The sequence below is a fragment of the Periplaneta americana genome, chromosome 3, assembly GCF_040183065.1.
Source record: "Periplaneta americana isolate PAMFEO1 chromosome 3, P.americana_PAMFEO1_priV1, whole genome shotgun sequence".
NCBI classification, from domain to species: Eukaryota; Metazoa; Arthropoda; class Insecta; order Blattodea; family Blattidae; genus Periplaneta; species Periplaneta americana.
Genome location: NC_091119.1, coordinates 111,529,345 through 111,553,935, shown reverse-complemented (window position 1 = coordinate 111,553,935; position 24,591 = coordinate 111,529,345). Strand labels below are relative to the sequence as shown.

General features: G+C 35.2%; 1 protein-coding gene across 1 annotated transcript in view; it reads right to left on the bottom strand.

Moving 5' to 3' along the window:
* Nucleotides 1-24,591, bottom strand: part of LOC138696388 (condensin-2 complex subunit D3-L-like) — a 43,330-nt gene that overhangs the window by 12,859 nt on the left and 5,880 nt on the right. The window contains exons 2-10 of the mRNA XM_069821281.1: nucleotides 23,117-23,697; nucleotides 18,867-19,043; nucleotides 17,829-17,992; nucleotides 14,074-14,230; nucleotides 12,879-13,118; nucleotides 10,397-10,574; nucleotides 8,540-8,717; nucleotides 4,930-5,218; nucleotides 66-237 (exon numbers count right to left, since the gene is read on the bottom strand). Of these exons, the coding sequence (XP_069677382.1) occupies nucleotides 66-237; nucleotides 4,930-5,218; nucleotides 8,540-8,717; nucleotides 10,397-10,574; nucleotides 12,879-13,118; nucleotides 14,074-14,230; nucleotides 17,829-17,992; nucleotides 18,867-19,043; nucleotides 23,117-23,697 (2,136 nt within the window). The remainder of the gene's footprint in view (nucleotides 1-65; nucleotides 238-4,929; nucleotides 5,219-8,539; nucleotides 8,718-10,396; nucleotides 10,575-12,878; nucleotides 13,119-14,073; nucleotides 14,231-17,828; nucleotides 17,993-18,866; nucleotides 19,044-23,116; nucleotides 23,698-24,591) is intronic.

The following is a 24,591-nucleotide window of genomic DNA, read 5'->3' as shown; positions in this document are numbered from 1 at the left end:
TATTTTGCTTTGAGATGGACGAAAAGAAAACGATCTGAAGTTACTGCAGAATGTATGGTACATACCAAGAACCTTGAGCACAAGATCTGTCCTTGTGAGCATCCGATGTTCATCATCCATGTTCTCCAACATGAACGCATATATGAGTTCTCTGCTTTTTCTGAACTGTTCTCCTTTCAACACAAAGTTCTCCCTTTCTTCTTTTGCCATTGAACATTTGCCGTATACTTCATGACCCTGTTGACAAGAATTTAAAATCAATCACGCTTACTATGGACAGTAAAAGAAATGATTACACAGCATAATTATCTTAAACCACGACTATAAAGTTTGCAGTAGTAAATGACAAAGAATAAATCAAACTACAAATTGAAGAGTTAGGCCCATATAATATAAAATTAATAGGGTTCTCACTTGGAGTCTACTTAAAATTGTAAAAATTAAAAAGAAATACGCATTTCACACTATCCCTAAATTAATTATTCTACCTCTTACGCATCATAGTGTTTGCAAGAAAAGAAGTTGTGACAACTCTACACTAATGGGTTGTGTCCCATTCTCTTATATTGATTATATTCAGAAAATTCAATATAGAAATGATGAAGTATTTTCATTAAAAAATAAAACTTGAATTGCAACAGGAGCAAGCTATGAATTAGTGTCCAAGAATCCTAATATCATGTATTTGGTGAATATACACACACATTGATATTTTTCGTAATAGTATATAATAAATGTATACCCGAAAAAATTCAGAGAGAGTGGAACCCCGTTCATCCAGATTTCATTAATCAGGATTTCTGGTTTATCTGGACTGATTTTGTAAAATTTATTAACTATTTTATTATGCCTGTCTAAGAAAAATAGACACATTCCATAAGCAAATGTGTTTTTCATGACGTATTATGCACTGAAGTATTCATTGTAGCACAGCCAGCAAATGTCATGCTAAGAGGAAACAAAAGAAACTCTGAGGTACACAACTGAAATAATGTACAGCTGTCAAAAGAAAAAGTGACCACTCTCTAGAAGCTAAGTTCCCTGCAGGTATCTTCAGCACAATTTGGAGACAGGCGATGTTACATTTGTTGGACCACATGGCCTGATGTCTACAGTTATATATCTGCATGCTACTATTGCAGCATAGTGGTAGCATTCCAGCCTGGTATGTATGAGGTTGTGCGTTCAAACTCAATCTAGTGCTTTTTTATGTTCTTTTTTTTTTTGTTTTTAAGAGAGAGAGAGAGAAAATATAAATGCTCCTGCCTCTTCATGACTCTTTTAGTAATTAACATCAGGTTCATGAATATATTATGCCATGATTTTATAATTATTTATTATGACATTATGGCTGCAAATGGAAAGAAAGAAAGAAAGAAAGAAAGAAAGAAAGAAAGAAAAAAAGAAAGATTTTATTCTCAAGAAAAATATCTTTCGTGGCACAAACAAAACATACTTACTGGCACCTACCTTAGAAAATCCAAACAATTAAAAGTTCAAAAAACAAAACATAAAACCACGATTCAATACTAAGTTCATCTTCCTTCCATCTCAATCACATTTTGCAGCTGAGTTGGCATGAAATCGACTAGTCTTTTCAAATAGTGACTGTTCTCAGCCATAACATCCCAGGCATTCTGAAGAACGAGCTTCCACAAATAATCAGGACATCTTGGAGGTGGATTGGGCCAATTATGCCGCATATGCTTCTTTACTTGTGCTCCTGTAGCTCAGTCAGAAGAATGTCAGAATTTTGATGTCAATGTCTCAGGTTCAAATCCTCGTCACTCCTTTTCATTTTATTGCGTTACAGCATAGTATAATGTAATAATATAAGAAGAAAAACTTAACACTAGTATTATGCAGTTGTATTGTTTCAAACCTAACATTAAATTTATATTATTTATATCACTAAAGAACAATAACAGAATATAAATGTTAACTTGAATATTATTTTTATTGCTAAAGAACAATAACAGAATATAAATAATAACTTGAATATTATTTATATGGCTAAAGAACGATAACAGAATATAAATGACTTGAATATTAGCCTATTTATACCACTAAAGAACGATAACAGAATACAAATGATAACTTGAATATTATTTATATCGCTAACGAACGATAACAAAACAAAATGAGAACTTGAACATGGTTCAAACTCACAACCTTTGAATCACTAAGCCAGCACGCTACCACTGCTCAACGAGACGCAGATATCAAATGATTCCTGCTTAAACACAGTAGTTCTGAAACTGCTTCAAGTGCAATTCTACAAGCACATGCATCATGTAACATTACCATGATCGGAAGTGGATTTAGAATATATTCACTGTTCACGAGTGCGGTCACTTTTTTTCTGACAGCTGTACAGTGACATAACTGAACTCAAACTTATATTGTATGTACTTATTACAGTTTCAATATACGTGTATCACCATCATCATATTCTAAACGGCTTGGGCCTGATGACCCATTCCGGCATCACAACTGGTCTCTCCATCATCTCCTTGGGCAACCCATGCCTCGTTTTCTGTTGGTGTGGAGTTGAAAAGTTGTATCGGGAGATGGCTTGGGGTTCCATCCTTAGTTTAGATGATTATATCAGTTCGATCTGTACTGATGAGTTTCGTCAATTATGTTGTTCATATACACATATATGTAGATAATTAATTTGTTCTGTACTGTATTTTAATAAATAGTGGTGCATTGTGAAATGCAATAACATGTATGCAGACAGTCTTATTTATGTTATTTAACCTGTTTTCTGGATTATCCTAATTACTCATATCAATAATCCAGATCATGCCTGGTACCATTTGAACTGCATAAATGGGGTTCCACTCTATACTGATTCTATTGTGGCATAAACAAACCCATCAGTGAAATAATTTCAAGTGTATATTTGTTGATTAAACTCCAAGAGCCCCTTCCTACAGAGCCACTGAGAAACACTTGCGCTATTTTGTGGCTTCATTTTTAGTTCTATCATGTATTCTGAGGAGGATGCCTTTCTTTTACTTATGTTACTGAACACGAAAACTAAAAGAAGGAAAGTAATAGTTAATTTTGGGTGCATCCTTTGTTAGAAGGAAGAATAGCTGAAGTTTTATTTCACATAATTATTATATGATGATCTTCTGAACAATGATGAAAGTTTTTTTTTTATTTCCAAATGTCACAACAATCATTAACGAACTTTTAACCCTGATACATGATCAGGGTGGATACAGATGTGAAGTACTTTGACTATATACGGTTTGCCTGCCTGCCAACCCAACACAGGAAGAAAAAAATTGGAAAGTATTCGTGAAAAATTAGCAGATTACTTTATGAATGCCAAGGGTTAACTACCATGCCAACTACAAAAAATCTGAGATCAAGTAGTCCAACATCTGAATGCTATTAAAATATTTGTTTTATATATATATATGTAATACCGTATATACATGAATACTCCGTGCACCCTAATTTTAGGAGAGAAATTAAATAAAAAAATAATAAAAAAAATTAAAAAGAGGCGAAGTGGTACAAACTTTATTTCAAATAATGCGTACACTCCAGTTTTTCTTCACTAAATTTCGAAAAAAATATGTGCAGAATATTCGCATATATACGGTATTTAATCAAACATTAACAATGGCGATGTAACAGAAAATTATAGTATTTGCTTAATCTGTTAATCGCTGATTATATGATTCACTTATGTGAAGGCAAACAATAATGGATACTGATGTTGTTGACAATAAATATCATATGAGTCACTTATGAACATTGGTATTGCAAGGAATAGTGAAGTGCTTTCCATAACCTCTCCTACTCAAATTCCATCCTCATCTTCCTGTGGCACAACCTGTTTTTAACAAACGAGGTTCTGGCAACAGTGCACAAGCATCCCCCTACATAATGAAGAGAAGATATAGTCGGTGGAGCTGTCTGACAATCCTTCTGGCTAGGTCATATGGACTTGCTAACCAAAGGCAGGTGTGGTCCTCCAAACAGTTTGGGGGTTTTATGGAGGTGATATAACCAACATAATATAAAAACATGATGCATAAGTTAAAACAGTTATATTTTTTGCTACAGATTGGAGAACAAGATAGTGAATGGCTTTATTACCAAGAACTCAGCATTAGTTAAGAATACTTATGAACACTGTAACATACTATTTATAAAGCATATTTAATTGCACGTTGTTTTTGTTTCAACAAATACATTGTTAAGAATGTGTGTGTGTCTAATGCCTACCTACTTCACTTATGTGATTCGGGTTCCACATATTCCGAATAGAGGTAGGACTATTACCCATTTTCAAGTTGCAGACCATTTCGGCAGGCCACATTATGCATGATGTGTATCTGTGAAGAGTTATGTCATGTACTAGGTTGATAAGAATGTTGTCTATTACAAAATGAAAGGAAATTTCAGAGGTAAAAATACAAGTGAAAAATTATGCTCACTAATTATTATTTCTATAAGGAAACTTGCAAATTACTGCCTCCCATGCTTTCATCGTCTCCAGTTCATTAGAATAGTCTTCACACTCCATATTCCATATTGATGGATGTTTTTCTATTCTAATAGTAAAATCTTCTGCATTCACGTCCATTATGCACATACAACTCTCTCTCAATAATGTAAAATTCCACGCAGATCATATACTTGGAAATGTTTACAACTCAGTATGTGGCACCTATTTAAAACAATGATCTGCTAATGATGGTGCAGCAGTGCTTTTCAGTTGCTGGTGACAAGAGTGCACTAGTAAGTACAACTGCAGCTCATTTGAGATGCACGTGTGAATACCACCATTCGAACTAATGCTTTTCAACAGAAATGCTTTTGAGAAGAGCTACTCAGTGGCTGTGTGTGAAGGGGCTCAAAGAGACAAAGAAAGTTATTCATGAAGAGTGAAGATTTACGCACCTTATACTCATTGTAGTGGAACAGGGCCTCAATGAGGTGTTCATACATGATGTTCTTGTTAGTTACAGCAAGACAATCACGCAGGAAGCATTTGGCGAGCTCAGTGATAGCTTCATCCTTGTCACAAAGTGCAGTCAGCAAGTGGAAGAACATGGCACCACGCAGCTTGACATAGTCCCCCTGCAGTAACTCCACCAGACACGTCAGTGCTGTCAAACGTACATCCGCACTTATGTCCTTAAGACACAGCCATAGCCGTGGTAGGTGGGGCTCCATTATGGCACCATATCTGCAGCAGAACAGGGATAGGGATGTGGTGAGAAGTAGAACTTATGGAAGAAAAATTGCAGGAATAAAGTGCATGCTATGGGTGTGAAGCATAGCCTGTGGCATAAACAAATCATCTTTCTTCTTTGTAGATGGGTCTGATAATAATCATTAGCACATAATATGAAATTCAGACATATGTGGAGCCATGATTTTTACTCACGACTCTATGTTACCGAGGCTTCACTTTTACACACCACAGGACACTACTACAGGAGCCACTGGCGCAGTTCAGGCAGCAGATATTTGTCTACTGATTCGAGGTCACGCTTGAGTGTGGGTTCGATTCCCACTTGGGCTGATTACCTAGTTGGATTTTTTCCGAGGTTTTCCCAACTGTTAGGCGAATGTCAGGTAATTACATGGTGAATTCTCCAGTTCCATCTCATCGGATAGCATCTTGCTATCACCAATTCCATTGGCGTTAAATAATAAAGCAGTTGACAGAGCACAATTAAATAAGTGACTTAAAAATTACCAAGTGTTAGCCAGAAGAACACTGTAGGTACATGACTATTTGAGAAATTTTGTTATGGTATTAGTTTGTAAAGGATTCTACAGTACTTACTTACAAATGGCTTTTAAGGAACCCGCAGGTTCATTGCCACCCTCACATAAGCCTGCCATCGGTCCCTAGCCTGTGCAAGATTAATCCAGTCTCTATCATCATATCCCACACTCCCTCAAATACATTTTAATATTATCCTCCCATCTATGGCTCAGCCTCCCAAAGGTCTTTTTCCTCCGGTCTACCAACTAACACTCTATACGCATTTCTGGATTCGCCCATACATGCTACATGCCCTGACCACCTCAAATATATGGATTTAATGTTCCTAATTATGTCAGGTGAAGAATACAATGTGTGCAGTTCTGCATTGTGTAACTTTCTCCATTCTCCTGTAACTTCATCCCTCTTAGCCCCAAATATTTTCCTAAGAACCTTATTCTCAAACACCCTTAATCTCTGTTCCTCTCTCAAAGTGAGAGTCCAAGTTTCAAAACCATAAAGAACAACCGGTAATATAACTGTTTTATAAATTCTAACTTTCAGATTTTTTGACAGCAGACTAGATGACAAAAACCTCTCAACCAAATAATAACAGGCATTTCCCATATTTATTCTGTGTTTAATTTCCTCCCGAGTGTCATTTATATTTGTTACTGTTGCTCCAAAATAATTTAATTTTTCCACCTCTTCGAAGGATAAATCTCCAATTTTTAATGCCAGAGAATCAGTCCCATTCTGAGGCTTATTGTACTGATTTGTAACAAGCTGTTTTTTATGGTGATGGGTTGTTAGCCATTCGCCCAACCCCCAAGCTGGAGGACCACCCCTTATTGGCTGTCCAAGACTGCTTATTCAATATATTCGCAGCTACTCTCCATATCTGGAGTCCGTCTCTTCTATCCGCAACCTGAGGATGCACCATGCCGTCGTGATAGGGACCCACAATACATGATTCTACTGTATGCCGCAAAATTAGTGTGATATAACAATCTCAGCTTTACTTCCCTTCCAGAGGAAGCCATACTTTGGATTTTTCCGCTTTCTGTTGGGTTTGAACCTGTAATATTGGGGTCCAGAGCCAATTAAAACAATAACAAGGCTACTAAGAATGAAATGACATACTGGATTTCTTTGCTCACTTTTATAACTGAACTAATAAACTGTAATGCTGGGGTCCAGAGTTAAGTACAATGGGAATGGGATGCTATTCTTGCTGCTGTTGTACACAATCCTAACTAAAGAAGACAGATTTCATTAGAGTTATGAAATATCAATCACTAAAAACATAAAACCGATGCCCTATTTTGTTAACCATAAATCAAAATTGTAAGTCTTTACACTTCGAACTTGAGGAAATGTATTGAAAAAAAGTGTAAGAAAACAGCTTGTAAAATTTGCATGGAATTAAAATTCAAGGGTGCTGCCATTTATATATTGCGTAATTTTTATGCTTTCGAGCGCTGCAGAGCATTAAAACTTGCTCAACATATAAATAAGATATTGCTGATTTATTTTCATAAGGAAACGAAAATGCTATTTATTTGATTGAAAATGACCAAAATTTCACTTGTCTTCGCCCTTAAATAGTATAAATGTAACAGATTTACACTTTTCTCTTCCTCTAGCATTGCCCCACCACCATCAACCAACATATGATCCTTAGATTCATACAGAGCCAAATAATTTAAATGCTTACACTTGGAGTAAGACAGAACTATATTAGACAAGGACATCCCAGAATCCTGTTCATGTGATGAACGGAACTTCTATTGAGCGTATTCAACCGTCAAAAAAGAATCTGTTTGAAGTATAGAAAATACCAATAACCCTTCTGATTACAATATATTTACTTCAGATTCCAGATATGACATGTTTGCTAATGAATGTCCGGTTGAAGACCCAGTCATTGAGAATCCATGAAAAATTAGATACAACAAAACCGGACTTTGCTTAATCCAGAAAGAAACGACCACTCGAGGCACCTCCGCGAATTATTAGCGAAGGAAAATTTCAAAGAATCCCAACAGAATATAAATAAATATTTTAAACCAATTTCTGCAGCAAGCATTTCGAGTGATGCAAAGACAGATCCATCAGACACGTTATCATAATTATCACGTATATAGTGTACTGTATTGCATTACTTTACATGTTATGTGTTTTAGGTCTATAATTTTAAATGTAGCTATCATAGATGTGAACTGTTGCTGTAAACGGAGTTTCAATGCACTTTCTACTGCTCTTTTAGATTATTTGAGTTAATCCGGATTTTCGTTAATTTGGACAATTCATCACCCCAATTAGCCCGAATTATCGAGCTTAAACCATGTAATAATAATAATTATTATTATTTATTTATTTTCCAATGACAGGTACTGAGATTTACATCTTTGACCTAAACACAACTTTAATATAAAAAAAAACTAAACTAAAATAAAAAAAATAAAAAAAGACATAGAATGCAACAAGAGAAGAAAATGTCCTTCATTGTCTCATTAAGTTCCTCGCCTCCCAGTATAGATCACACTCTTTTAATTCAGTTAAGGTTGGACAGTGAAGTAGGTGGTCCCTGTACAAATCTTCTTGTAGATCACACAAGGTACATTTTGGGTCTGGTAGTAACCAAAACGATGGAGGTGTTGAGCTAGGCAGTCATGTCCAGTGCATAAGCAGGTATAATAATAATAATAATAATAATAATAATAATAATAATAATAATAATAATAATAATAATAATAATAATAATAACAATAATAATAAATAATAATCCACCTCACACACAAGTCCCTGAGCACATATATGATGTTCACAATGGTGGGCAGATCCTGGGTCTTCTGCAGCAGCTGGACAAGGGGCTTTGCTGACAGGTGGGCCCAGACCTGGTTCAGAATGCATAACTTCCCCATCGTTACCACTGCAAGTGCTTTGGCAAATGGAGACGTGAACTCACCTAAAATACAAGAATAAATCACTTATTTTAGTTCAAATCGTCATGTCATGATATTTTTCCAAAATACCATATAATAATAATAATAATAATAATAATAATAATAATAATAATAATAATAATAATAATAATAATAACAACAACAGAAAGCCAAGGCATAGTCTAGTAACAAATGAATGAATAAATACATATTACTGTGTAGAATGGCCTCACATCTGAACAAAACTTACAAAATATGATATCACAAATGCGATCAATAATTTTCTGAGTAACTGTGCAATATTTACAGTTAAACTATTGAACATTTATATTTAATATTCCTTCCTCTTGGTGTATTTTTGAGTCTGGAGTTCCTCAGGAATCTGTACTAGCACCACTACTATTCACTATTTACATAAATGACGTTTTTGAGAAATTTGCACCTGTGCCATGTGTTATACATATTAATTGTACACATATATACTTATATATGTATACATATGCCGGCCACATGTGGAACATTCTAGTTTCGATTTGGAAGTCCAAGTGGAGTTGTTGGCACAGCATATAATATTAAATTTAATGACATGTTTATGCATTCTCAGTAATCTGGCACTCTCACTAATCAGGCACCCCTCTGTGCACAGAATGGATGGATTAGTAAGAGGCTCACTTACTTACAAATGGCTTTTAAAGAACCCAGAGGTTCATTGCTGGCCAAACATAAGACCGCCATCGGTCCCTATTCTGAGCAAGTTTAATCCAGTCCCTACCCTATCTCACCTCCCTCAAATCCAATTTAATATTATCCTTCCATCTATGTTTCGGCCTCCCCAAAGGTCTTATTCCCTCCGGCCTCCCAACTAACACTCTATATGCATTTCTAGATTCGCAATACATGCTACATGCCCTGCCAATCTCAAATGTCTGGATTTAATGTTTTTAATTATGTCAGGTGAAGAATGAAATGCATGCAGTTCTGCATTGTGTAACTTTCTCCATTCTCCTTTAACTCATCCCTCTTAGCCCCAAATATTTTCCTAAGCACCTCATTCTCAGATACCCTTAACCTCTGTTCCTCCCTCAAAGTAAGAGTCCAAGTTTCACGACCATACAGAAGAACCAGCAATATAATTGTTTTATAAATTCTAACTTTCAGCTTTTTTGAGAGCAGACTGGCTGATAAAAGCTTCTCAACCAAATAATAACACGCATTTCCCATATTTATTCTGCGTTTCATTTATTCCTGAGTATCATTTATATTTGTTACTGTTGCTGCAAGATATTTGAATTTTTCCTTTTTCTGATTTTTAGGATAAAAAAATTGGGATACGTATTATATTCGAGTAAACACAGTATATTTCCAATACATCGTTACTACATTCTCAATACTTGATATCAAATGTCATCCCAATAATGAATGGGAAAATTTCTGATAGAAAGGAGTAGAACATGTCAATGCATAATCTCTCTGGTCCAGCAACAATTACTACTTGTCTACATATTAGTACGAGTTGCACAAATTAAAAATGGGATAAATGAAGCTATACCAACTGAGAAGAGGCAATGACTTAATGTGAAGGGGTGGGCAATATTAATCAACCAGACATGATTAGGAATGGGTTTTGTATATCGTACTTTATTTTTTTTTTCATATCAGTTTAATAAAATAATACCAGCACACAGCTGAGATCAATTCTCACCATGTCTGTCCGACAGGAAGAGGAACTGATGCAACAGGACGAATGTCCTCTCATTCACTTGTCGTGGGTTATGAATTGCCACCTCCCCTAGCATGTGCACATGCCGCCCAAACAGGTCACCATCCAGTGCCTTTGTTGCATTATGTTCAAACTCTTTCTGGAGATACGTTTCACATTGCTGAAAAAAAAAAAAAAAAAAAAAAAAAAAAAAAAAAAAAAAACACAATGAAAGTACCCATAACTTAAGTCAATCATACAACACATACAGCACATAACGAAAATAGGCCTACAAAATATTTATAATAATGTTTAATTCACTAATAATAACGTTATTTGATTATAAATTAAAACTCCAATCTACAGCAAAAAATGTTTAATTTTATTTATAACAAAACGTAACACAGGATTACCACTAACCTGCTCAAATATGTAACATGCAAGGAATGATATTTACAAAATATGATCAAAGTAACAGAAGTAGCATGAGTACAATGCCATGGAACTCCGCACTGCAGGATGGGAGAAGGAATAAGGAAGTCCAGCACACAACTATTAACAGAATAAATAAATTAATTAATACATGGAAAACTCTATATAGACACAAAAAGAAAATCTCCCTTGAATAAGGGAGGTTATTTTTTATTACAGGTACTTACAGGTACTTCGATTATGCGCAATGTACAAAACATACAGAGGTGAGCCTGCCTGGAGAGAAGTAAAGAATAGATTGCAGCCGCTAAATTACTCTTCAAGAAACGACCACTCACATAAATTGAGGGAAAGAAGACAGAGGACAGACACTGGAAAGTTTTCTTTTCTCAACCGTACTAACAGGGACTGGAATGCTCTACCTTCAGACTTACTAAAGGCTTTACCAATAACCAAAAATATATTTACAAATAGCCTTAAGGACTTTACTAACGGACGGTAATATATTATGCACACTATTTTGTGGTTTTACAAGTATAGTGAGTAAGCAGAGAAACATAGTGAATCTCCAGTGATTTATATTGGTTGTGCAGTGTGTTGTTGTGAAAGCGCAGTGAGCTCAGTAAATTCTGAGAGTTGTAGTGGTAGTGAAATGAGACAGATTTATGGTGAACGGGTGTGAGTTATAGCCTAGATCACATATACCCAGATTGCTCAGCGTTATAGGTTTTGATGGTAACAACTTTTGTCAGGTTTACTATGCTGCCATCTAGTTGTTACATAAGGAGTCACGTCATAACTCCCATTTGAATTGTATTAGCGAATGTACTGCCATCTCATGTTCATTTACGGTGAACTGTTGGCGATCCTGGCGGTTGTTCTCTTCAAAGTGCAACTGATTTTACTCTAAATGATAACTTAAAGCAGTTGACCATCAGACATGTCGGGGCCCTTTCCTAAAGTTGAATTCAATAGAAGTTTTCCTGACATCACTTCATGTCATATCTACATCTACGGTCCATGGAAGGGGAGGAGGATAAAGGGGTAAATAGAACAATGGAAAAACGAACTCGATTTTGAAGATAATTTTTGGTGTCAAGTTTTAGACAGGTTAATCAACAATACTCCCGCTTGCAAAAAAATTAATTTATACTGAGGGACAAGTTCATTTGCTTGTTAGGCGTAAATATGTTATGAAAAAATTCCAGAAGGACATACACATAGAAGAATATAATATCAGTTGGTGCAGTGTATCTCCAGTGACCTACAGAAGAATGTACTAGTGAAGAAGATAAAAGAGTTCCCATTTTTTTTACAATAATAATACATATAGCTCAGAACTTCTATTTTAAAAAAATCAGATAAATGCTATTTGTCATGTAAATATTACTAATAAAATGTCTCGAGAAGATTTGAAGTCAATATTAATGAACTTTTCTCTTTTCTTTTTTTAATTTATTTGTGTAAATAATCACGGGAGAAAAGGGCTGAAAAATAACATTTTAGATAAGCAGAACAATAAATAATAGACTTGACATGAAATACTACAGAGGTCAGAATTGGGATGGGGATTCAATGATGTGCGGAGTAGACAGAGGTGTTCAGGAAATATTCTGGCGATTCAGCCAAAAACACTGTACACACATTGTGCTATATTATTAAAGATTTAACTGATGTGAAACCAGGAAGAATTTTTTTTTTTATTTTCGATGTCGTAGTTTTCAGTTCTAACGAAGCCAAGTATAATTTAGTTATTTTCCAATAAATGTTCCAGATTTAGATATACCATGCATTTTTTTTTCGGAGTTACTAATGATAGATTGCAACAAATAAATAAGTAAATAAATGAGTCATTAAATGAGTGAATGAATGAATAAATAAAAGCAGATGCATAGAATTAGCTGATACAATCTAAATAACTTTGGGACAAAGGTCCTTAAAAGTTCACTGCAAGAGGGCCCAAAAAGTCTGTTCGTAGTTACACTACTGCTCAACAAAACAGCTGGTTGATCAGTACATTTCTCTGTTACATAAACTCTGACAGCTACCTTACCTTCAAGATCTCGCCAGTCCATGATTTCACCTTCCTGGCTGCATCCTTCTTTGAATTTGACAGATGATATGTGAGCTCGACAGCAATTTCAACATTGAGTCTGATCAGCTCGCACTGTACAGTGAAGTTACAGAGTTTATCCAAGAATTCGTCCAACATGTCCTGCTGTATCTGGCGAGGCAAGTACGAGCAGCAGGACAGTAAGACCTCGAGTACTATTACCAGCAATGACGTGGAAATCTGCCAAAATAATACGAACTCACTGAGGGTCATGGCAGCAAAAAATTATCACATATTCACAAGGAACCCTATAAGATGAAAATAAAACTTGTTAACACGGGTTTCCATAAGAAACAATGCATATTAGGTTTGTTTCTATAAACAGTTGGAAACTGTTACAGAAACGAACTATTAGCATGGGACTCTATAAGAAGGAAGCAATATAGACTGACATCAGTGTGTACAAAAAGAAAACAATACATATTGCCATGAGACCCCACAAGCAACAATACAATTACCATAAGTCTCGTAAAAAAATTTTCATACTGAACCCTACCAAAAATAATAATACATAACACTTAGAATTTAACAGCCGGAAATAACATATATTCATATATAGTAATCTGCTAATAGGAAACATATATTCACGTAGAAGAAGAGAAAATGAAGAGAGACAATGCAAATAATTTGGCAATTCATATGTATCAAGTAAAAATTCCTTAGTCTACAGACTCAAGAAGACTATTTCTACCTGAGCTGATTCAAAACAGCCAGTTCAATGACTTCCCTATTGTGTGTATGAGAGGAAAAAAGTGGAAATACATAGTTAATATATTTTTCCTGTGGCATTATTCAGCACTAGATTCAAGTAGTCATGAGTCATGCAGGAGCAGTTATGTACACTGCTACCAAGACAACTCTTTCTCTTTGACATTATAATCTCACAATCAGATTGATTCACTTTTACTCTTCCCATATTTTCACCATTTGCTGAACATTCAAACGTTGATGTACGTATCTTCTTTCTAAGAAGAACAGCAAACTATAATCTAACCATCAACTATATTTAAGTCGTCGTTGTTTTTTCTCCACTATGTCAGCTATTTAAGTCTGTTCTATGTAGATAGTGAAATTACTTTGAGACTAATGATATAGAATGTGCAATGGAAAGAGTCTATGGCATAGATATACAGACCTTAACTTCTTTTGAAGCCACAGCCTCACGATAGTATTCAACAGCAAACAACGGCTTCTTTAAATCCATATGAGTCGACAGACAGTACAGAACAATCCAAGCAGGCAGATTGTTCTCGGTACCCACGTGGGTACACAATTCCTTTACCAAGGTGCTCCTGCATGCAAAATGTACGTAACAATAAGTTAAATAAAACAAGTAAATTCACACATAGAATAGAATGTTTTATTTTCGCTGGCAGAGTTAAGGCCATAGGGCCTTCTCTTCCACTCAACCAGCCTTAATCAATATAATAGTTACATACATATTTAAATTATGAATATTTATAATAAACTTAAAAGATTCTCCAGCAAAATTCTTCAGTAAGTTTTAACGACTAGTACATGTTATTTAAATTGAGATAAACCTATAAGATAAAGTAGTAATTTATGAGCTAATTTAATTCAATCCAGTCTATATGCAATATGTAAAGAATTATAATTAAGTTGAGATAGCTAGTTTGTTAAAATGATGAGAATTAATTTAATATAAGTTTACTGGAACTATGTTATAGGGAGAAAAAAATATAAATCACCTCATCTCACTACATCTCGCCAAAATATCGTAAAAATGTAATTGTAATATTGTAAAATTTTGACTTGTTCCACATCTTAAAGCTTTACTACTAACGTAAGATCTATGGAATATAATAAATGAAACGAAAAAAAAAAAAAATGAAATATATTTATATAACGAGAATATTAATATAATGAAATTTTGCCATTAGAGGTTTTGTATTCTATTTAGAGAAATTAATGATAATAATAAGAATGAACAGATGTTAGTTTCATTATATTAAGTACCGCAACAAATATTAATCAGTAATTAATCTGTTAAGTAAGAATTTATGTAATTTTGACCTAAATCAAGTTATTGTCCAACCATCACTGGGAAGAAAGTTCCAATTTATAGCAACTGAAACTGTATAGGATGAAGAATATAAAGATGTCTTGTGGTAGAGTATAATACACATAATACTCTTGTTCTACATGTAAGTATGTGTCTGTCCAGACATCCATCTGCTAGCCTATATACTTACACTCCAATTGAAACTATTTATTATTTCACACACTGCTATAAAAATAAACACACGTAACATAATACCTGCAATAAAAACGACTTTCAAAATTGCAAGAAAATACAGCAGAACTCTGTTTATCCGAACTTCGATCATACAAAACCCAGGTTAACCAAAAGGCTTTTTTTTTTTGTTATACACAAAATACATACTGCACTCATTCTTTAATTTGGGAAGGTCTAGGAAACTATAATATCTATATTTTATTACAGATTGTTGATTCCTTTACTTGTTCAGTTCAATGTACTGTAATGTAGTGGAAGGTTTGGGAATACCCAGCAACCACAGGGTTCCCAGTCAGTAACAGTACTCTCTAAAGGTTGCGGGTTCGATCCCGGCCCAGGTTGATGGCTTTTAAGTGTGCTTAAATGCGACAGGCTCATGTCAGTAGATTTACTGGCATGTAAAAGAACAAATTCCGGGACAAAATTCCGGCACACCAGCAACGCTGATATAACCTCGACAGTTGCAAGCATCATTAAATAAACAATTTTTTTTTTTTTTTTTTCTTGACCGTCCTATATTTCATCTTCCAGTAGGATTACAATACAGTGCTTGCCTTTGGAGGTGATTAGGTGGTATCCTTTTTACATGACTGTATTTTTTCCTCTGGTAGGTCCTAGTTTTCTCAAAAATAGTTGTCTCAGAATTTAATTCCCTTTTTAATGTTGTAACTTCTTACTTTCTCTCTTAACAATCAACCTCAAGAATGATCTCACGAACATCATTTGATCATTTTTGCAGTTTCTATTTGTTGGACGTCTCTTTCTGTCAATGTATAGATTTCATTGACGCATAAATGAAGCTTGTTCTGCTACAATATTATGAAGCCATAGCTTTATATCCTTCCTCACTGATTTTCTCAGGTATGTTTTAATACAAGTATTCATTGCATTACTGACCTATATTATATTTCATATCTCGATTCATTTTATGTATATAAATGCCTCATCCCAGATATCTAAGGCAGCTTATTTGCTCTATTATATTATTAGTCATCATTATTTTTGTTCTTCTATTGTACTTTCTCTCCACTGCCATAACTCCCCCTCCCCCTTCAACTCCCCCCAGTAGACATTTTCATGTTATAATCCTACAGGACTTTGTTTAATTTTGTTACATTTTCTTGTAGAGCATTTTTCTGAATCTGCAAGAAGCACTTCATCAGCTACTAAAACTGTATTAATAAATTTGTCTCTGCTGAGGTATATATAATATTCTCCTAAGATTACTTCATTTTTACTCTAATACAGCTTTATTATGTGCATATAGAAGAGAATTTGTGACAATTCGCATGCTTGCCTTAGCCCTTGACTTACATTAAGGGGAACTCCTTGATTGAAAATAATCTGAGTATCATCATATAGTGCTTTAATAGCATTCACCAAGTTTGAAGAAATATTGTAGTTAGTATAACTTTAATGACTTCAAAATTTTATAAAGTTCTGGTAGTCTCAAGATTATGTATGGATTTGAAAATTGGATTACGACTAGGACAGACAGAAGATTAAACAGAATCATCTGAAATTAAGTTCTAGAGATATGCCTCTCAATATGCCTTGTGACATCAATTTCATTGTCATGCTGTAAGACAGCATAATAATAATAATAATAATAATAATAATAATAATAATAATAATAATAATAATAATAACAATAATAATAATAATAATAATAATAATCCGTGGCGCTATAGCCTGTGAAGGGCCTAGACCGACCAGCCGGCTGCTGGCCTCACGCCCACATTCGAAGCAGAGGTGGACGATCATCCAACCAGAATGGAGGTATCGTGTGGTTAGCACGATGATCCCCCAGCCGTTATAGCTGGCATTTGCAACCGGATTTCGCTACCTATTGTAGCTCCCCAAGTGCATCACGATGCTGGGTGGGCACCAGTCCCATACACTGGCCGAAATTTCATGAGAAAATTTCTTCTCCCATGAGGACTCGAACCAGCGTGCATTCCGTAACGCGAGTCCTAGGCAGGATGCCTTAGACTGCAATGCCACGGCGCGGGATGCCGTAAGACAGCAGCTCAATATTTGTTTTGATTTTTACAGTAAAATAAAAGACAATAAACAGAAATGATTGAAACAAATCAAAAAGAATTAATGATACAGATTAACGAAAAAATCTATCAATACAGACTGATGCAGAAATGGTCTTCGATGATATGATGATGAAATATCTTTAATATTTACTTCATTAAATACAAATACGTTCCCTGTACAAATGCCATTTTCTTATATGTTAAATAATTACAAAATGCTACATATCTACTATCAGTTGTCAACTGTTTCTTTCTACCATAAGATGGAACCACTTACAAGTCTCAAAAGACTGTAGATAATACGCACTAAAATCTAATCTCAATTGAAAGTCTTAAATCTCACATCACAGTTCATAATCTATGGCAATGACAGAAAGATTATTCCAGGAAATAATTTTATTTGTGAATTTATTTCTTAAATGATTCATTTATATTTGCATATGTGCGCCAAAACATGTTAGGTGATTCCCTCCTTACATGAAATAAATATAAAATTTCATTACAGATAAACTATCTTGACAGTTTCAATTTTAAAAAGATTGAATATCTTCAGAATACCATAGTCTGGACATGCAAGGTAAATCAGACCTGATTTCTTTCGCCTTGACCCACACCTCGCAGGCCTTCATGAAACACATATGATGATTAAACTGGACAATGTGGGCCAGTAGCTGCCAGGGTAGAGCAGACCATACATCATTCTCCTGCTGACTGTACTCCTTCAGATTATCCAGGATCATTTGCCGCATTGCCTGGAACAAATTAAGAGTCTATCATTAATCCAAATGGAACTCACGAGGCCAATAAGTCAAATAGCATTCCTCTGCCCTCAGCATAAGTTGTAAACACATGTGAGATGTAATGTCCTTCCATGTTTAATGTACACCACCATTACCCTGTTACCTTCCCGCGAAAAAAAGTCTCAAACTTCAAGGGCATTGTTTTTTACCTATATTTATTTTAAGATGTGAATACATCTTTAAAATCAGACTGAGATACAGGGTAAAAGGATGGAAACTGTGATGTAACGATGTAATGTTTGCAGGGTGATTCATTCCAACACCATAACTTCGTGACTAATAACATGACTGAAATAAATGTGGTCTCTTTCGATCGGGTATACTATTATGATGCGAGCATGAACTTGGTGGGGCCCATGGCGAGCAATTTTTGGCGTGAGCGAAATTTTCGGGCAGTAAACCTACATCTAGTGACTCTAATGTCCTAGTGCCCTGATATTGGTGCCAAACGAAAGATCTCGTCTATATCTGCTAATTTAATACAGACATATTCACGCAAAACCTCCAGCTCTGTCCCTGACAAATTCAGCAATACAAAAAAGAAATTATGTTAATTAAATAAATAACCAAATATTCAAACATTCTATGATACAACTAGTTAAATCATACACCTAACTTTCAGACAAGCTAATATTATTTTCTGTGCATTGAATTACAGTTTAATTTGATTTCAATTAATGTTAAATCAACACTTGAGAAATTTTACTACAGATTTACTTACCTAATCATGAAAGGAATATCATGAATTAAACCTTTTTTTGTATATTTCTCGAACATCGACTTCAAGTTTTAAAAGCTAACTACAATACAACTTTTGTGAACTTACTTTCAGAACACATTCCTGAAGTTTTCCTTCTTGATCCAAAACCAATGGTACAACACATTTGGCCCAAATTCGTGCAAGTTCTTTGTCATCTGGATACTTCTGTAGTAAATCAGAAAGAATCTGCACCATCTCCTTCCGAATAGAAACAGAAGGGTCTCGACAACCTAACCCCATCATCTGTAACAGAGTATACCATGTACAGATACAGTAATAAAATTTGGAGCTCCCTTATTGTATAAGTTTCGCTTACAACACACTGCACGTGACCAATTCTCCAAAGTGGTAGTCCACACAGCAGCGTTTTGTCAGCAATTGAAATATATAATTTTTCTTTGATTCTTGTCACAATCTGAAAGGCATTTGAAATGATGTGATGAAAAGTGATCTAATATTAAGAGTAGATGGGTATTTATAAACATTGCAGTAAAATAGAATGACAGTAAATTAAATTTGCCTATGTACATTATGAATTAAAAAAAAAAAAATCGACATCACAATCCGAACACAGAGCCTTGTTCTTAGCAATCAAGCACGATGTCACAGAGCTATCAGAATGCTTGGAGACGAATGTCATAATCACGATTATCTTACCGTGTTCGTTTACTGAACGACTTTCAGTTATTAGTTTGAGTAATTTCGCGAGTTTATTAGTAGGGAAAACATATCTTCCTCTAATACCAGTAAAATAATACTGGATTGAACTATTCTTAAACCATGTTGTTGTCATCATTATTAGATGTGTATTTTGATTAATAGTAGCTATATCGATGTTTGTGGTGAAGCCATGTCTCATTAACATGGCAGACTGCAGAGAACTGAGATTTCAGCTGATTGCTCTGATCGAAAATGGTTTTTCAGTCCCAAAGGCAGATTGTAGACTGGAATTCCTTGTTCTATGGCTAAGGTGTGGGCTCGCCATTTTCGAAATCATGGGGAGGTCAGCAGATGTCCTGGTTCTGGACGTCTGCGTATTTTTACAAGGGAACAGAGCGGTTTCTGCAGATGCTTTCTGCTCTGCTCGTCACTGCAGGCTGTGCCTGGCTTTCCAGGTTGTTCTCCAATGGTTCATAACCATCTGAGAATAGATTATAATATTAGATGCTACAGGTAGCGACTAAAGAGAAAATGTCATTAGAACAAGCTGTAGACCTTCTTGCTTTTGTAACTGCCCTAGATGATGATTTCAATTGGGGGAGAGTTATTTTCTCTGACGAGACCAGCATTTAGACTGATTACGATGGGCCTGTTAAAGTTTATAGAGAGCCAGGTTCGAGGTATGATCCGCAACATGTGAACTGATGTAGCAGGTCAGAACGCATTAGCATAACATGCATGCTGAGCCTGGATGTCTCAAGACGGGGCAGGTGTCAAAGAAAGGGTATATGGCCACTTAGATTCAGCGCAGTACCAACACAGTTTGGAGAACGTGTTCCTCTCATCCGCTCGAGACATTATCCCGAAGGAACATTATTGTTTCAGCAGGATAACTTTGCTATGCATACAGTGAGAGATGTTCAAATCTGGTTTGCTGGGAGACTTGAGATCGAAGTGGTCAACTGGTCTCCTTTGTCGCCAAATTTGAAGGTAATAGAGAATGTGTGGGCAGAATTAAAAGAGAGGAGGCGCGAGAAATTAAAAAAACAATTCCCCTTGGAATCAGTGTGACCCGTGGAGTCAAGTTCTCGAAATGTGGGAAGACCTTGCCATGGATCGAGAACCCTTGTTCTGCAGTCTCGTCGATCAGAGCAGTGATAGAAGTAGATGGCTGGTGTTTTTTATTTTATTTTCTTTATTAAGATTAACCTCTTTTTTTTTTTAATTTTTTCATTAGGGAGACATCTTCCAATATATATTTTTATACTGTTCTTTCTGCAGGGTCAAGCCAAATACCGATGTGACTTGGGAAATAATTTATTCCACATAAAAAAACTAACTGAAACATCTGTCACAGTTGTCCGAAACAATATTATGTTAAGACAAAACAATTTGCCATCCATGGTGACTGAACCCATAATCTTCTGCATGTCGCTCAGACAACGCAAACAACTGAGCTATTCTGATGAGACACAAACTCTGTCATCTGCGTGGCGTGTTGATCTCCTGATGACAGTCAAGTTACAGCATTACATAGACAGGGAACATAGTAGTGTGCATCTGGCACTGTAAGCATCATCAAAAGTAGCTCGAAATTTAATTCCGTATCTGTACAATCTTAAAAATCATAGAAAACTTAAACTTCCTTCTGCAAACAAATAGATTACAAGATTACTGGATGGTACAAAGTTGTGCGATTTTGAAAAGCTTTTTAAAGGCATTGCTAGAAACTTAAAATTGATGTGAGAATTACAAGTAAACTTTTAGGTATTCCTCCATGTGTTAGAATCTAACATCCACAATATTTTGGGACTGTATATATAGGCCTTATTTTCAGGGTCCAATATACCTGGTTACTCCAAATAATTGGGTCCAGTTGAACAGCTGTCTGAAGCAGACAGGCACAACAGGTCAAATAAAGTACAGTAGATTTCCAATTATCTGGACTAACTGGGGATTGGAATGATCTGGATATGCAGAAATCCGAATGATTGCATCAAAAATGAAAATCAGTCTAGCAAGATGTTACTGTATTATGAAAGTGCAGTTTCTTTCTTCCAATAAGTTTATTCCAGGTCCTTTTTAAAGGCTAGGTTTTTACTAAATTCCAAGTATCAGCGATCATGTAGTAACAGTCCTTCAAATTTAGGGCTTTCTGAAATGCCCTGCACAACACAGCAGTAACTGGACCATGAGTCGTAACTCACAGTGTTCTAATAGAAAGTAGGGATGCTCTGCACCTAGCAACTGCAAAAAACAATCATATGGGGGTGAATACGTTCTGAAATATATTGCATAGGCCTAGTCTTTTGGAGTAAAGAAAAGTATTTTCTGTCACTATTCAGTGACCAATTTCTAAATTTCCTGTAAATTGATCTGGAAATTGGTGATCCAGATCAATTTACAGGAAATTTAGAAATTGGTCACTGAAGATGCAACCTGCGCGCAGTTCTAAAACATTAGAGATGTTGAAATACCCAAAAGTCTGCTTCTGAACACTGCCACTGTGAGAGCCAAAAATCTCATATGATTTGAGAATGTCATGTGCTTTGCTTACAAGTGAAGTGCGCCAAAAGGAAATGTAATCTATATCGAACTAAAGAGCAAATCTAAACACATAATGAATTATTAGGCATAGACAGTCACTAAACAAAACAGTAGGGCCTACTGCCATCAGGTATCATAACTTCCTATCAGTTACAGCTTTTTTGCTAATGTCAACGTAGCTGAACAGATAATAATGCAGACTGGTATAAGTCTTATATTTCGAATTTGTAGATTATTATTTTTCACAATTAAACACTTTAGGCCTATTTGTATTTATTTACTTGATATTCTTTTACAGAACACATTTCTTGCAGATACAAATCTATAAATTTCATAGGTCAATACAGAGAAATCTATTTATAATAATTTGAGAGCAGGTTTGACTAGTTTGTGAACATATTTGTTGCATTATTAAATTTAATTCTTTGGCATAACAGCGCAAGAAATGAGCTGTAGGACACACACACACATACACAATTAATTTATGCAGTTCAATAACTGCCTGAATTTCTGTTAGGCCTATATTCCATTAAGATAATTTGCACCAAACTTTCAGCATCATGTTTTGGTGGTAATAAAGAGAAATGTCCATAGCCGTTCTATTGGTACATCTTTGATATAACGGATGATAGGTAACAGAGAACTAAAACCATTTCATTTTAATTTAATTTAATTGTGATTTTGTGGCAGTGTCAGTTGTTACGTCGGCCATTATTGCAAGATAACGAGCTTCTTTAAGTTCCTTCCATAATTTTATTGCTATTCAGCAATTCATTTTGAATTGTTCTTGTAGTTCCTTTGAACTGTGAAGAGCTCTATAAATGATCTTTGAAAGTTTAATCCAAATGTGAAGTAAAAGCAGCTACTTGATGTCTGTTTTGAACAAATGAACAAAGTAAATGACTGAAGAAACTAAATTGGTCAAAGAAAACATAGGCCTACCCAACATTAATGTCACAGATCTCAATAATTAGACGATTGAATATTTCAGTAGGCCTATATGCCTCCTACTAATGGTAGAGAACAGTAGGGAAAATTAAGCTAAGTTAGGTTTGGTTAGGTTGGTCTAAGTGATGCTAATGAAGTAAATTAATAACAATAATAACAACCTTGAGTATGCTCCCTGTAAGCCAGCTTCTATTATGCTTGACAATGCTCTCCAAAGCTTGTAGAGCTGTCTTGCGGACGTTCACCTTGCTGTCACAGGCAAGTCGTTTCAACTCTTTAATGATGATGCCAGCACTCGGTAAAGGGTCCATACAAGTCTTCTCATTCAAAGCCCTAACAATCTGCTTGTACTTCAGAAACCCCTTCTCGTTCCTGTCTTCCTGCTGTGAGTTGAGTAAGAATATCTCATTCATAAGGCTGCGTACTACCATTTTGTCACTTGCCATGCACTGCCCTATGAGTGACAATGCCTTTGCCTTCACGCTCCCTGACGAATCACGAAACCGTGCGAAGATAACAGCCAGCATGCATTTGTGTAACAGAACATCTTCCCTGGCTGACAGTTCTGTCTCGCCAGAACAATTATCAAATGAGCATTCTGATTCTCTCTCTGTTGATTGTCCTGGTTCACTCGCTGTTGATTGTCCTGGTTCACTCCCTGTTGACTGTCCTGGTTCACTCCCTGTTGACTGTCCTGGTTCACTCCCTGTTGACTGTCCTGGTTCACTCCCTGTTGAATGTCCTGTTTTCAGGATGGAATAATTTCAATATAAATTACACATATCTCCCATTACAACAACAACAACAACAACAACAACAACAACAACAATAATAATAATAATTACGTAGTATTTATCAGCTTATACACAATTTCTTGTTGCATTAATATTACCATAAAAGCCCGAAATTTTCTGATATTCAACATTGAAAAATAAAAATATCTCAATAGTGTATAATACGACCTACACTTTGAAAATATCACAGAATGAAAATAATTATATTATTTACATTACAAGACCATTATGTAGAACTTAACATGCGAGAATAAACTATAACTAAACAAGTGACAGCAAGTTTAGTTAGGCCTATCTATGTGAGTATGTTGAGTTATATCAGTCGTGTATTGTACAATGTTTAATAGTATTTTGAATCGTGTATCTTAAGGGAAAATAAATTAATAAGTGTATTTTGTATGTTGTTGGAACATAAATTATTGAGAATTTGTAGATAAAATAACAATTGAAAAACATCTTAAGCAGTTACTATGATAGGGAAAACATCATAATCGGTTACTTTGGTAGGAAAATAAAACAAAAGTGTTTACTACAAAATGGTTTTGTCCGAGATTTGTAGGAACGGATTGTATTGAAATTCCTAACGAAATATTGGTAGAGGCAGAATAAGCAAGCCAAAGAGCTATACAAAGAAAACTGCGAGATCAATATCATAAGGAACTGTCACTATTTAATGAATGGCGAAAAAAGAAGGCTGTGAGTGAGATGTTAAAAGAAATGGTTGTATAGCCCGTGAAGTGTAAAATAAAAGGTGCTAGCCTGGTAAGTCGTACTTTACATACATAGTTGCAACTCTGTTAAACAATCCTTACGATTCAAAATACCATAAACTTATAAATTTA